The sequence below is a fragment of the Pelophylax lessonae genome (assembly GCF_965119305.1).
Source record: "Pelophylax lessonae genome assembly, chromosome: 5".
Classification (NCBI taxonomy): Eukaryota; Metazoa; Chordata; class Amphibia; order Anura; family Ranidae; genus Pelophylax; species Pelophylax lessonae.
In genome coordinates, this window is record NC_138772.1 from 547,218,236 (window position 1) to 547,232,978 (window position 14,743).

Here is a 14,743-nt window from a genome sequence, read left to right on the forward strand (position 1 = left end):
CCGCATCTGATCTGGGCACCCTGCAGACAAAATGGGCATGTTGCTTGGGGTACCCGGTGCTAGGGACACCCCTAATTATATAAAATTAGCTAAAATTAGATAGTCCTAACCTAATCTCTAATGCTAATTGTACCCTTGAAACATCCGGCTCTCCGGCAGGGGAAGATGATAAAGCACATGTAGTCTTGGATTTTCCAATTACATTTGGTATAGGGATCTAGGGACCCTCTGAGTTAAAAATATGATAGCTGTACCTACTATATCACCCTATTGGCTAAACAATGAACCACATTTAAATATCTGTGATGTCAACGAATCTGGGCAGGATTTCTGCAATGTTATAATTTTTCACTCCTCCCGCCCCTTCCAGATATCGTTATACAACCTTTTCCAACACCTAATGCAGCATGGAGGGGCTCATTGAAGGTGGTGGTGAAGGTGTGGAGGTGTCTGATCGGGTCACACAGATCATAAAAGGACAGCTGCCCGGCCTCATAATCCACATAGATCCTGACTCTGTTACTGGGGATATTGTCAACTAATTGAATTTCTTTTCTGTTATGTGTCACAAAACTCTGATTGTTAAACCTGTCTACACACCAGGACTTATTATTATTTCCGATTTGTGACTGCTCTTCTCTCCTCTCTATACTGGGATAACACATCCCGATCATCCAACACTCTGATTCTCCTACATCCACCTCCCAGTAATGTCGCCCCGAGGAAAAAATCCCGCTGCTTAATACCTGAGAATAATCCTGAAATCTCTCCGGTGTTTCTGGGTGTTCCTTCTTCATATCTAACTTGGATGCAGTTTTCATGTCATCTGATATCTGAAGACAATTACTAGCTGTGTTCACATCCAGTAATATGTCTGAAGCTTCCTGTATATTAAATAATACATTTACCCCTTTTATCATATCAGATAACCCTGTGTGTAATGTGTGTGCGATTCCAGCCACATCCAGATCCCCTCCATCATGGAGGAGTCCATCATGTCTCTCGCTGTCCTCATTATCTTCCTCCTCAGTATCACACAAGTCCCCTGTGTCTGATTCCTGTAGGACAGTCAGTGGGTCAGTCATGTTACACAGCTCCTCAATGTCCCCCATCTTCCTGGACAGATCCTCCTTCTTTATCTCCAGCTGATGGATCAGATCAGACAATGGACGTGAGAGACGTTCTTCCTGGCCAGAGATTTCCCTCAGGACTCTCTTCTCCAGGTCTTCCAGCTGTCTCCTGAGCTCTATGAACAGGGCAGTGACTCTCTCTCTTTCACCAGCTGATTTTTCTTCCAGCTTCCTACTACGTTCCTGAAGACTCTGGGCTCTTTGCTCAATCTTCTTTCTATTAGCAATCAGTTTCTGCAGAACGTTTTTGAGTTTTTGTTTTTTGTTCTCAGAAGCTTCATCTAAACTCTTTACCTTGTGTCCCTGATGTTCTCTATCCAGTTGGCAGGACACACAGATACAGGTAGGCATTGCAGTGCAGTGATATTCAGGAAAATCCCTATGGAAAGCGTCTTTTCTGTTCTCCATGGAAGTGGTGGGATCGGTTAGGACATGTTCTGGTGACTCGCTGTGGACTTTCAGGTGATTATCACACAGAGAAGCTTCACACATCAGACAGGATTTTACAGCAGGTACAGGAAAATGAATACAGTAAGTACAGAATATCCCAGTCTTCCGCTGATCTGGCTGGGTAGACGGGAAAGCCTCCACTATGTTACGTAGTGTTATGTTCCTCTGCAGTACAGGCCGATCCTGGAACTCTTCTCTGCACTCAGGACAGGAATAACATCCAGACCCCTCCTGTGTATCCAGCACACGATCAATACAGACCTGGCAAAAGCTGTGACCACATCTCAGGTTTACAGGATCTATATACATGTGCAAACAGATAGAACAGTCCAGCTCCTGTCTCAGATCAGCAGACGCCATCGCTGACAGCAGAAGAGAGAAACAAAACTGAAAAGTTTTAGGAACGGAGGGGGGGGGGGGGGGGGGCGGGAGTGGAAGGGCTTTTCATACATAGCGTTATATGCAGGGAGGAGCTGTGCTAGTCTTGCAACTTTTATCTGTACAAAGACTGTTTACTCACACTGAAGGGGCAGACTACAATTACTAAACATCCAGAGATTTGCAAGGAGTCTTAGCTCTTTAAAATTGTAATTTGTACACAAAGGGGAACATTTATCACAGTCACATGACTTGCATTCATTAAACTGTCTCATCTCATTGCATTAACTGTCTCATCTTAGTGTTTTGCACATATAAATCTAAAAACGAATCACTCACTATATTGTGACCAGTATAGGGACTTGTTGGAACAAAGTTTGTAAAGTTATAATTCCGGCTGCATTTCCAAAAATCCTTTTATTGAAGCTTTATATGGCAAGTTGTTAACAGTGGTCAGAGTTTTTTATTTTTATTATTTTTTATTTATTTATTTTTTTAGCTAAATTTCCTGCAGTTCTATTGCCCTCGTGTTTTTTTTTTTCTTCAGCTAGTTGGGGGAAAGGGAGCTGGTTCCCCACAATCACAGTCCCTGGGGATGGGGAGTAAGGGATGAGGAAGAAAAAAAGGGGACTTTCAGACCCCATTCACACTAGCGCGACTTGTCAGGCGACTTGGTCGCTTGACAAGTCGCAGTGGGTCGCCCACCATTGAATAGCACAGGACCCGTTCTAATAGGAGCGACACAAGTCGCTCCGACTTAGAAAAAGGGTTCTGTACTACTTTGGGGCGACCTGGAGGCGACTTGCATTGACTTCAATGATATGAAGTCCGTGCAAGTCGCGCCGAGGTGCCGCTGTGCACCGCGACTTCACAGGTCGCCCCAGCAAGTCGTGTCGCGCCAGTGTGAATGGGCGCTCAAGGTACCATATTACATACGATTCATAACATTGACAAACATATATTCAAAACTTTTATTCAAGAAACATAAAGAACACAATCTTTAAAAAGGACCAAAGTCCAACAATTCATAATTCGAAAGACATCATTTGGTCAACGATAGAGTGCGCAATAAGAGATTCAATCGTGCATTCCTCTACATGTTTCACGGATGGACCGCTTCTTCAGGAGGATAAATATGCACTCTACATAATGACTACAATAGGATACATGATAAACATTGTCTATGACCTAAAAAGGCATGTATATTTACATACATAACAATAAATAAAGTCAGGTCCATAAATATTGGGACATCGACACAATTCTAATCTTTTTGGCTTTATACACCACCACAATGGATTTGAAATGAAACAAACAAAATGTGCTTTAACTGCAGACTTTCAGATTTAATTTGAGGGTATTTACATCAGGTGAAAGGTGTAGGAATTACAACAGTTTGTATATGTGCCTCCCACTTTTAAAGGGACCAAAAGTAATGGGACAATTGGCTGCTCAGCTGTTCCATGGCCAGGTGTGCGTTATTCCCTCATTATCCCATTTACAAGGAGCAGAAAAGGTCCAGAGTTCATTTCAAGTGTGCTATTTGCATTTGGAATCTGTTGCTGTCAACTCTCAATATGAGATCCAAAGAGCTGTCACTAACAAAGTTTAGTTTATTTTCCTTTTCTCTTTTCACCTCTTTATTTCGGGTTGAATTCCAGCAAATGGGCACTATTTTGGGCTATGGATAATATTTCATCATTTAAAAAAATCTATTATTAATACCAAACATATTACCATTTTATAATCAGTGTCTCCCATGTTCACCGGTGAGAGTGTTTTTTTGTGGCTGACCCCTCTGAGAGGCCAGTGAGCATATTTGCCCCAGGTGAGCCCATTCCCTTTTCCCCACATGTTCACTTATATATTGTTATGTATGTAAATATACATGCCTTTTTATGTCATAGACAATGTTTATCATATATCCTATTGTTGTCATTATGTAGAGTGCACATTTATCCTCCTGAAGAAGTGGTCCATCCGTGAAACATGTAGAATGTATGAATCTCTTATTGCACACTCTATTGTTGACCAATTGATGTCTTTTGAATTATGAATTGTTGGACTTCGGTCCTTTTTAACCACTTAAGCCCCAGAGTATTTGGCTGCTCAAAGACCAGGGCCTATTTTGCGATTCAGCACTACGTGAATTTAACAGACAATTGCACGGTCGTGCGACGCTGTACCCAAATGAAATGGACGTCCTTTATTTCCCACAAACAGAGCTTTCTTTCGGTGGTATTTGATCACCTGTGCGATTTTTACTTTTTGCGCTATAAACAAAAATAAAATCAACAATTATGAAAAATAACAATATTTTTCAAATTTTTTTATATGAAATTCCCCAAAAAAATGTAAAAATCAACATTTTTTAACATTTTAGGCCATTTTGTTTTCTGCTACATATGTTTGGTAAAAAAAATTGCAATAAGCGTATTTTCATTGGTTTGCGCAAAAGTTATTACGTCTACTAACTACGGGAAAGATTTATGTCATTTTTATGTTTTTTTTTTTTTTTTACTAGTAATGGCGGCAATCTGCGATTTTTTTTTTTTTTGCGGGACTGCGACATTGCGGTTGACAGATCGGACCCTTGACTGACATTTTTGACACTTTTGGGGGTACCAGTGACATTACTACAGTACACAGCTATCAGTGCTATAAATATGCACTGTTACTGTAAAAATGACACTGGCAGGGAAGGGGTTTACTTTATTGGTGATCAGTGGGTTAAATGTATCCCTAGGGGTGTGATTCTAACTGTGGGGGGGCGTGGCTTGTGATGTAACCACAGAGACATACGATCCTACATAGCAGGATCGTATAGTCTCTGCTGTTACATCAGGGAGAATGACAAGCGGCTGTGTTTACATCAGCCGGCTGCCTTTCTCCCTCTCCAGCGGGAGATCGCGAGTGACCGGCGGACATCGGAGCCGTCGGTCACTCACGCGGGGATGTTAGTGAACGAGCGGGGGGGGGGGGGGCGCTCGCCCCCTAGAGGCTCGTGGGCGAGTGGCGTAGCCCTAAGTCGTTTTGCCTGTAGGGGGCAGACTGCCGCAGTAAATAATCGTGCGGCGGTCAGCAAATCGGTTAAAGATTGTGTTCTTTATGTTTCTTGATTAAAAGTTTTGAATATATATTTGTCAATGTTATGAATCGTGTGTAATATGGTATCTTGAAAGTCCCCTTTTTTTCTTCCTCATCCCCAGGGACTGTGTTTGTGGAAAACCAGCTCCCTTTCCCCCTATTCCCCGGTATTGTGACATTTAACTTGGGATGTTGGTACGGTACCTCCTACCTGGTTTGTCCTACCTTTTAGGCTTGTCCTTTTCTATTCTTCAGCTAGTTGCCTAGTCTGTTAGTTTTTCCTCCTCAGCCAGTCACCTTCAGTTTATTAGTATCCACTTCGTGTTTTTTTTTCTTTTTTTATTATTTTCTGCAGTCTATCAGCACATATTTCCCTTAAGTTAGGTAGGTTAGTATGTTAGTACCTACTGCCACATTTTTTTTTTTTTTTACCTTAGCTAGTTGCCTTTAGCCTATTAATAACTTTTTTTCCTCAGTTGGTGTATCAGATTCTTTCTTGCAGTGGATCTGGACCGAACTCTTCACACAAGATTTGAGCGTGTGTACCATGTACTGCAGCTAGCACCTGACTATTATGTGTGGGGAATAACCAAAGACTCACTCACACAGAGCGGCTTTTTTCTTTTTTTTTCTTTGTAAAGTCACAGTTATCTGTAAAGTGACACATTTGTATGAATCAGCACAATATTTGTTAGTTCATCAATGCTAAGATAGATGATAGTGGTATGAACTGTGGGGCTCTGTCTGAATATGAGGTATGAAATAAATACAGTGCAAATATCAATTAATTAGAAAAAATGAATAAAGTGCAACATAAAAAAGTGCAAGTGCAATATACCACTCCTAGCTTAACTTACAGAGTCAATCACTTGATATCCTGACCCTGATGCCAAAATAAGGTGCTAGTGCATAAATACCAATATATAAAAATAACACTGTGACTATATCATATATAGTGTAATATCCAAAAATTATTAATCATAAAAAAAAAATACTCCAATAACTTACAAAAAAAAAAAGTGCTAGTGCATAAAATGTACTTGTGCTGTCATCACAGGTGTAATAAATACACTGATTATTACAAAGTATACGTATATCAAAAATAAATCAATAAAAAATGTGAATTATAATTCAAAGTCCATCATGGACTTTGATGGACTTTGTTCTGTCCCTACATGAAGGCGAATGAAGGTATAACTGATAAAAGCTGTGTGACTTCCTATCTTCGTATCCAAGCAGTGGGGCAGACCGGACCGGCAGATGCTCAGGTTAGATGAATCCAGACTTAGGCATGAGGATGAAATCAAACGTGGGGTCCACTCAATCCAGACACAGCAATAAAACGGTGATACAATTCTGTCCTGTAGTAGTGGTATCAATACTGTCCTGTTGGCGTCTATCCTGAGGCTAACTGCTGGTCAAAAACTGATGCCTTTTCACAAGTCCAAAAATGTGGAGAGTTTCCAGTCACACAGCCTTAATGAACTGAAGATGGCTGCTGGATGTGACAAGACACACAGTCTGAAAAACCAGGCCCATAATGTCAAAAAACTTTACTGACAAGAAGAACAAAGAACAAGGCGTGCGGCATGCAAATTCTGGCCAGCAGATGGCAGCAGTACAACAATGCATAAAAACAACAAGGGAAAGAAAGATAATAATGCAATGTACAAATAACTGAGGAGAACAGCACACTCCCAGCCTGAAATTTCCTTTGGAGATTTCACTATGACGAATGTCCAAGAAATATGATACAACCTGCAATACAGAACATGTTAAAATGCAATAAACATAACAGTCGGGTTCCCTGACTCGTAGTAGAGTAGATCATGAAGTTCAAGTTCAGTCCTTTTCATCCTTCAGGAACGTTCTCGATGGGCAATACTAAAATTAGTTTGTTAATTGGCCTTGCAAACGTTTTAAGCTCACCTTTCCTGAAGATCTTCAACTCCACCTTTCGGAACTTGCCATCCTTGCTAGGAAAAACCTTTGTAATTAGTCCCATAGGCCAGGCAATCCTTTCGGTTTGTTGCTCCTTCATCAATACGAGGTCTCCTTCTTTCAAGTTTGGTTTTTGATGTTGCCATTTTCTCCTTCCTTGAAGAATATTGGAGATACTCTTTTCACCATCTGTTCCAGAAGCAATCTGCCAGGTATTGTACACGTTTACAGTGTTTTTGGTAGATATTCCCATGAGTAAATTTTCCATTAGGCATTAGCATATTGTCCATTTTATGGGTAAGTAGAATAGCCGGAGACAGTATGGCTGGTGTTTCAGGATCCATAGACACTGGCACAAGGGGTCTTGAATTGATAATAGCGGAAACTTCAGCAAGAAGAGTGACAAGAGTCTCGTGTGTAAGTCTTGAAGAGTTTACATCCATCAACATAGAATTTAAGATTTTGCGCAAGATCCCGATCATTCTCTCCCAGGAACCTACCATATGGGAACTATGAGGAGGATTAAAAATCCAGGTGCAACCTTTCTCCGCCAACTGGTCTTGAATAGGCTTAGTGTCGATGTTCAGTTCTCTACAAGCTCCAATGAAGTTACTTCCTTGGTCTTACCTCAACTGTTTCACTGGTCCTCTGATTGCAAAAAACCGTCTTAAGGCATTAATGAGGCTGGATGTGTCCATAGATTCTATCACCTCTATGTGAACGGCTCGCACACTCATGCAAGTAAATAGCACAGCCCAAAGTTTACTGTTTGCATGACCGCCACGAGTTCTACGTGCGGACACCATCCATGGTCCAAAGACGTCCAGGCCAGTGTAGGAGAAGGGCGGTTCTGTACATAGTCTATCCGCAGGCAAGTCGGCCATTTGTTGGTGTAGCCGTTTTCCTCTTGCTTTACGACAGTGCACACAGTCATGCAGTAGATGGGCTACACGTTTCTTCATACCTATAATCCAAAGACCTGCAGACCTTAACTTGCCCTCAGTGATTTGTCTGCCCTGGTGTTCAGCCTTTTTGTTGTAGTGTCAGATCAGCAACGTGATGATATGATGTTTGCTGGGAATAATGACAGGATTTTGTTCCGCAACTCCTAGGTGGGCTTGATTCAAACGACCACCAACTCTGAGCAGGCCAAAACTGTCCATAATTGGATTTAAGTTAGCAAGTGGACCTTTTATAGGAATCTGCTGTCTGTTGTTCAAACACTTCCATTCTACATTACATTCTCCCTGCTGGACAGCTAGTTAGTAGACGAGATAACTTTTGCGCAAACCAATCAATATACGCTTATTGCAATTTTTTTTACCAAAAATATGTAGCAGAAAACAAATTGGCCTAAAATGTTAAATTTTGATTTTTAATTTTTTTTTTTTGGGGGGGGGGGGGGGGGGTTATGTTATATAGCAGAATGTAAAAAAAAATTTTTTTTTTTTCAGAATTTTCGCTCTTTTTTGTTTATAGCGCAAAAAATAAAAATCACACAGGTGATCAAATACCACCACAAGAAAGCTCTATTTGTGGGAAGAAAAGGACATCAATTTTATTTGGGTACAGCATCGCACGACCGCGCAATTGTCCGTTAAAGTAATGCAGTGCTGAATCGCAAAATATGGCCTGGTCATTAAGGGGGGAAATCCTTCTGGCCCAAAAGTGGTTAAATATGCCCAGAAGGACAGATAATTGCCCAGGAGAGAGTCCAATGTGTGTGCATGTGGGGTGCAGTTAGTGGCTATCACTAACTGTAGTTAGTGGCTATCACTATTGAGTCTCCTTTCTCAAGATTTAACAAGTCCCCAACTCCCTGTCCTCTCTTACTTATCACTGCAGGTTAACCCATTATCCATTGGCAATTATTTTGAATCCTGACAACCATATGAGCAAATACTGTAGCTGCGGACTTTTACAGACACTTACCAGCCCAGGGATTCAGAGCAGTCATCTCCCTGGCTGGTTCTTCGCCAGTCTTTGAGTCCCTATTGCTGCAATCTTGCTTGTGGGAAGCCGGCTGTGACTTGCTGTTCCTTCGCAGCAGATACAATAAAAATTATAGCATAATATGCACTCTCGATACAGTATATAGAAACTAAAAATATATGCGAAAAGGAGAAAAGATATTCAAGGGAATGCAGAGAGGAGGGTGTAAATATAAAAAGGTAAACCTGCAAAATAAGTTATAAAAAATTAAACCAATAAAGCAGAGGGGGGGATTTCATTAAATCAATGTCTAGAATGGAAACTTGGTGGATTTTAAAGCTCTTTGAGACCCTAAGGTCCGAATTGTAAATTTCTATTATTTGCCTTCAGTTTATCAAATTCACCTTTTTACACCTTTTCTTTTTTTCTTTTTACAGGTACACCTTTTTATTCATACATCCTATTTTTATTTTCACCCTTCTGTCTACATTTACTTAGGATCTTACACACCAGATGATCTACTTTGCATCTCACAACATGGTATATGTGAAGATGGCAGACTGAAGTCCTGGTAGCACGACAAAGTGACTTATTTTGAGGTTTTCAGTTCTCTTCACACGTGGTTGAGAGACTTCCAGATGTTCCCAAACAGTGCACTGTGGTAGGCCCCCAACTTGTGGCCACTGCTGTTGCCCTGGCAACACTAGCAGCACCAAGTTTTTCATCCTTACCCTTGTTGGGCATGTCCTCAGATGATGGCGCTTTGCCTTCTTCTTCAATGATACCCTCAGTCTCTTGAGAAGCAGCTGACTCATTCTCCACAGCGGCCAATCCCTCAGCTCTCAAAATGTTCCTCCTACTTTTATCTTGGCAACCTAATGATGGACAGACTGCTTGGCTAATGCGCATGCAAGCACGCAACGTGTGACAGATACTGGCGCCAAATGGGCTATTTAAACCCAGCCTTGGCTCAGCTCCAGTGCTGCTTTGTCTTCAGCCTTTGTTGACCTGTACCTGCAACCTGTATCCTGTTTACCAGTTCCACACCCGGCTTGTCCTGACCATCCTCTGCTCTCCGCCTGTACCGACCCCGGCTTGTCCTTTGACCTCCGCTCCAGTCTGCTCCTTCTGGCTACTGCATTACCGTTTGGCTTCTGACCCGGCTTGTCTCACTACGCTCCTGTCTTCTCCAGATCCGATCACCTGCCCAGGGAAGGTTCTGTCAGCCAACCCTGCTATCCTGACTCTTGCCTCCAGCACCTGCTGCCTGCACACCTGCTTATCCACTGGATCTACCTGGCTATCCCTGTCCGTGGACACCGGCCGGCTTCCAGCTTCCACCAGGCACTCGTGCTACTCTATACTCCAGCGCCTCCTGTCTGCACTATCAGGGGCCCTGAGTCAGAGGCGTAAGAGAGGCCTACCTCACCGTTTCAGGCTCACCTTCAGGTACGTGATAGCGGCAGGCAGTGTTTAGTACTGTCGCGATCAGAACGATGCGCTGGTGTCAGAATTCCTATCCCTGACTCAGCGGTCAGAGCCGTTCTGGGCCAATTCGACTCTGGTCAGTTCAGAACACAAAACATTGTGTGGGTTGAGATGGGGACACCCCCCTGGGGTTGATTGGCCAAGGGCTAAAGTCCAGCTCACATCCATATTCCAATAAATTGGGGAACCTGAGATATGGACATTGTTCTTCCATGAAGCCAGTTCTAAACTGGGGAGTCCCCACACGGTTTCCGGTATGCTTCTACCAAGGGATAAGCTTCAGTAAAGATTATATCGGTTTTTATTCCTTTTTATTTTCATAGCAAATTGCCAATTGTGTGCCTTTTTGTATTTTTTTGTAACTCCTTTTGTTCTGTATATATTTCTTATGCACTGCCCACTTTTGGGATATTAAATTATAAAATTAATAAGTGACTTCTGTGTACTAAGCTAGGACTAATATCTCTGGAGAGATTGTTGCATTTTAGTGCCTAATTGCTTGGTCTAAGCTACATGCCAATCTGTATGCAATTGCACTGCGTGTTGGCAGATTACTTGCAGATTGTAAACTAGACAGAGATCTGTGTTTGTGTGGTGGCCCAGCAGACCAGTCTGCGGACAAACTGTTGGGGGTTGGCAGGCTATCGTTTATGGTGTGTGGGTGTGTGGACAGTGGAAGGAGTGATTAACACCGGGGTTCTAGCTTGTAGGATAGCTGGAGGAATCACAGTAGTGTGTGATAATTGCTAGACTGCTCCCCAACCCTTACAGTGCACCAGATTGTATGCAAGATTCGTATCTGCCTGTGTGTGGTGAGCCAGCTGGATTGGAGTGGAGTCTCCCTCTAGTGGTGGCCAAAGGCAGTGCAGGCTGTGAAAGTGTCACAGCCAGTCTTATTACTCAGTAGGGATTTCCCTTATTGCCTTATATCCCCCAGTCACGAAACCACGTCCCGGTTAACTAGTCGCTGTGGGCTTGGTCGATCATGACACCCCTTACTCGCCAAAGCCCCTCTAACATCAGAGTCCACAGAGCACCCCTTACATCTGAAATCCCTCTTACATTAGTGCAGGAGAGAGACATTCGTGCAGGAGAGAGAAGGGAAAAAGAGAGAGAGAAGGAAGGGCGGGGCACTTCACAGTGGATGGATGGTGAGCATCTGTCAGCACCTTTCCTCTTCTGAATGCTGGGCTTCAAACATCTCACCCACACTTCCCCTTCATTGAGGCATAGTACTGCCAGTGAGTGTGGGAGGGGCAGACACAAGGAGAGGATGGGAGGAGAAGAAGCTGATCAGCTCTCTCTCTCCTCTACCGTCAGTGCGGAGGGGGACTGTCAGCACTGGCTCTGGGCTGCAAGAGAGATAGCCGCAGCTCAGAGCCCTGCAGCCACTGGGGAGCTGAAGTCCAGGCTCTTGGGGTCCCTAAACGTGGCAGAACTCCAGGGCTCGGTTACAAGTTGCGGCCCTAGTAGTTCCGCCACTGCTTGCAATATATGATTTAGTAATCTACAGACTAATTCAATAGTAATCAGCACAGAGTCCAGACATTTTTTTTTCATGGTTGAAAAGACCTCTACAGTTTCCAATCTATATATTGTGCGTACAGTTCCCATTCATAATTTTGTACCTTACAAGACTCTTATGCATTGAAGACCAGAATGAATGTTACCCATTTCATATGCTACCACTAAAATTTAATTTGAAAAAAGAAGTTCCTTGAGCATGCTTTTATTATTATCACACTGCAAGTTGAAAGTTTAAGCAAGTTTGCTGTAAAGTTATTAGTCTTTGTCATTTTAGGTTAAAGGAGCCTTCCAAGTTACCTTTGGCACTATTCTTCTGCAGGAAGTCACATTTGTATCTAAAAATATCAATCTCCACTATATAACTCCTATTTGTAATATATTTAGTTTAGAATCTGATTATACGTATTTATTGGCAACTGTTCTATTTTAAAAAATTCTCTCATTTGACCCAATACATTACATTATTGAATAACTGAAATAACTGGCTGATTGGCTATATAATCTAGCATCAATACCAAGGGAGAAAATTTGGTAGCTCCACATACTGTATCATAGTAGTAGGTTAACAATAAGCTAGATTTCCATCTTCATCTACAATGTTGTTGACTCTGATCAGATGTCATACATTTCCCTTTTCCCTCCCCCCATATATTGTTATAGAACCTTCTCCTACAGCTAATGCAGCATGGAGGGGCTCAGTGAAGGTGGTGGTGAAGGTGTGGAGGTGTCTGATCGGGTCACACAGATCATAAAAGGACAGCTGCCCGGCCTCATAATCCAGATAGATCCTGGCTCTGTTACTGGAGATTTTACCAGTTAACCGAGTCTCTTTTCTGTTATGCATTGCTGAACATTGATCATTTATACTGCGGAAACTCCAAGTCTTGTTATTAAATTCAATAACTGACTGGTCTCCTCTCCTCTCTATACTGGGATAACACATGCCAACTGCCCAGCGCTTTGATTGACTGATATCCACTTCCCAGCAATGTTGTCCAGAGGAGAACCTCTGACTGCTTAATACCTGAGCATAATCCTGAAATCTCTCTGGTTTTTCTGGACGATTCTGCTTTATATCTGACCTGGATGCAGTTTTCATGTCATCTGATATCTGTAGATTATTATGAGCGGTGTTCACATCCAGTAATATGTCTGAAGCTTCCTGTATATTGAAGAATACATTTACCCCTTTTATCATATCAGATAACCCGGTGTGTAATGTGTGTGAGATTCCAGCCACATCCAGATTCCCTCCATCATGGAGGAGTCTATCATGTCTCTCTCTGTCCTCATTATCCCCCTTCTCATTATCACACAAGTCCCCTGTGTCTGCTTTCTGTAGGACAGTCAGTGGGTCAGTCATGTTACACAGCTCCTCAATGTCCCCCATCTTCCTGGACAGATCCTCCTTCTTTATCTCCAGCTGAAGAATCAAATCAGACAACGAGAGGGAGAACTGCTCTTCCTGCCTGTATATCTCATTCAGGACTTTGTTCTCAAGATCTTCAAGCTGTCTTCTAAGGTCTCCAAAGAGGACCAAGACCTCCCCTGTAATGCCAGCTGCCTTTTCTACTACTTTTCTCTTGCGTTCTTGCAGACTCTGGACTCTTTTCTCAGTTTCCTCTTTATTTGTGATCAGCTTTTGCAGAACATTTCTCAGTTTCCTTTTCAGTTTTTGGAAGGCCTCATCCAGAGTCTCCATCTTGTGTCCCTGGTGTTCTCCATCCAGCCTGCAGGACACACAGATACAAGCAGAGTCCTCAGTGCAGTAATACTCTAGGATCTTCTTATGGATGGAGCATTTTATGTTCTCCATGGAAGTTGTGGGATCAGTTAGGACATGTTCTGGGGACTTGCTGTGGACTCTCAGGTGATCATTACATAAAGAAGCTTCACACATCAGACAGGATTTAACAGCGGGTACAGGAGAGTGAATACAGTAAGTACAGAAGATTCCAGCCTCCTTATCTGGCTGAGTAGCCCGGAAAGTCTCTACTATGTTACGAAATGCTATGTTCATCTGCAGTACAGGGCGATCCTGGAACTCTTCTCTGCACTCAGGACAAGAATAACCTCCAGATCTCTCCTGTGTATCCAACACATGATCAATACAGACCCGGCAGAAGTTGTGACCACATCTCAGGTTTACAGGATCTGTGTAAATGTTCAGACAGATGGAACAGTCCAGCTCCTGTCTCAGATCAGAAGACGCCATCGCTGACAGCAGAAGAGAGAAATGAAACTGAAATTCACGGAGAATCCAGAGGGTGTCTCAGACTTCCAGGCACAGGGTTGAGCTTAGCTGGTCTTGCAGCTTTTATCTGTAGGAAGTACATGGATAAATAAAATGTTTATAAATTGAAGGATTCTATCAATACATTAGACTGTTGTACTTGTTCTATTTGTTATGCGCTGTAGTGATTTGTGAGCTTCATTTCACATTTTCTAACGGAGGATTCCAGATAAAATACAAAGTTGAGGTTTAAAATGCATTGTGGCTAAAAATCTGTCTTTGTATATCCTAATCAATATCCTTATTCTCAAAAAAATAATCCATACACATTCATTATTTAATGGCGCTGTAATCCATTTTACATGAAATCATTACTTACTGTGCTTTGCTGCATTTATGTAATGTCCTCCATGACCCCTGAACCTTTTATTTTTTCCCCCCTCATTTGTTTGGAACCAGCAGTGCACATTGGTTGCTGTAATGTGCACTGCTCAGGGGCAGACTGGCAACTTTCTGCCCAGGGGGCAAGTACAAACCAGAGGCCCATTGTGCATCGAATCAGCCCCCCACTCTCCCT

At 42.5% G+C, this 14,743-nt stretch overlaps 1 protein-coding gene across 1 annotated transcript; it reads right to left on the reverse strand.

Moving 5' to 3' along the window:
- Window positions 1-234: 234 nt before the first annotated feature.
- LOC309555535 (E3 ubiquitin/ISG15 ligase TRIM25-like) lies at window positions 235-14,234 on the reverse strand. Its single transcript, XM_082257602.1, has 2 exons — window positions 12,801-14,234; window positions 235-1,942 (listed from the first exon to the last, which is right to left on the reverse strand). The coding sequence occupies exons 1-2, from the start codon at window positions 14,146-14,148 to the stop codon at window positions 339-341; spliced, it is 2,952 nt and encodes a 983-aa protein (XP_082113728.1). The 5' UTR covers window positions 14,149-14,234; the 3' UTR covers window positions 235-338.
- Between the last annotated feature and the right edge of the window lie 509 nt (window positions 14,235-14,743).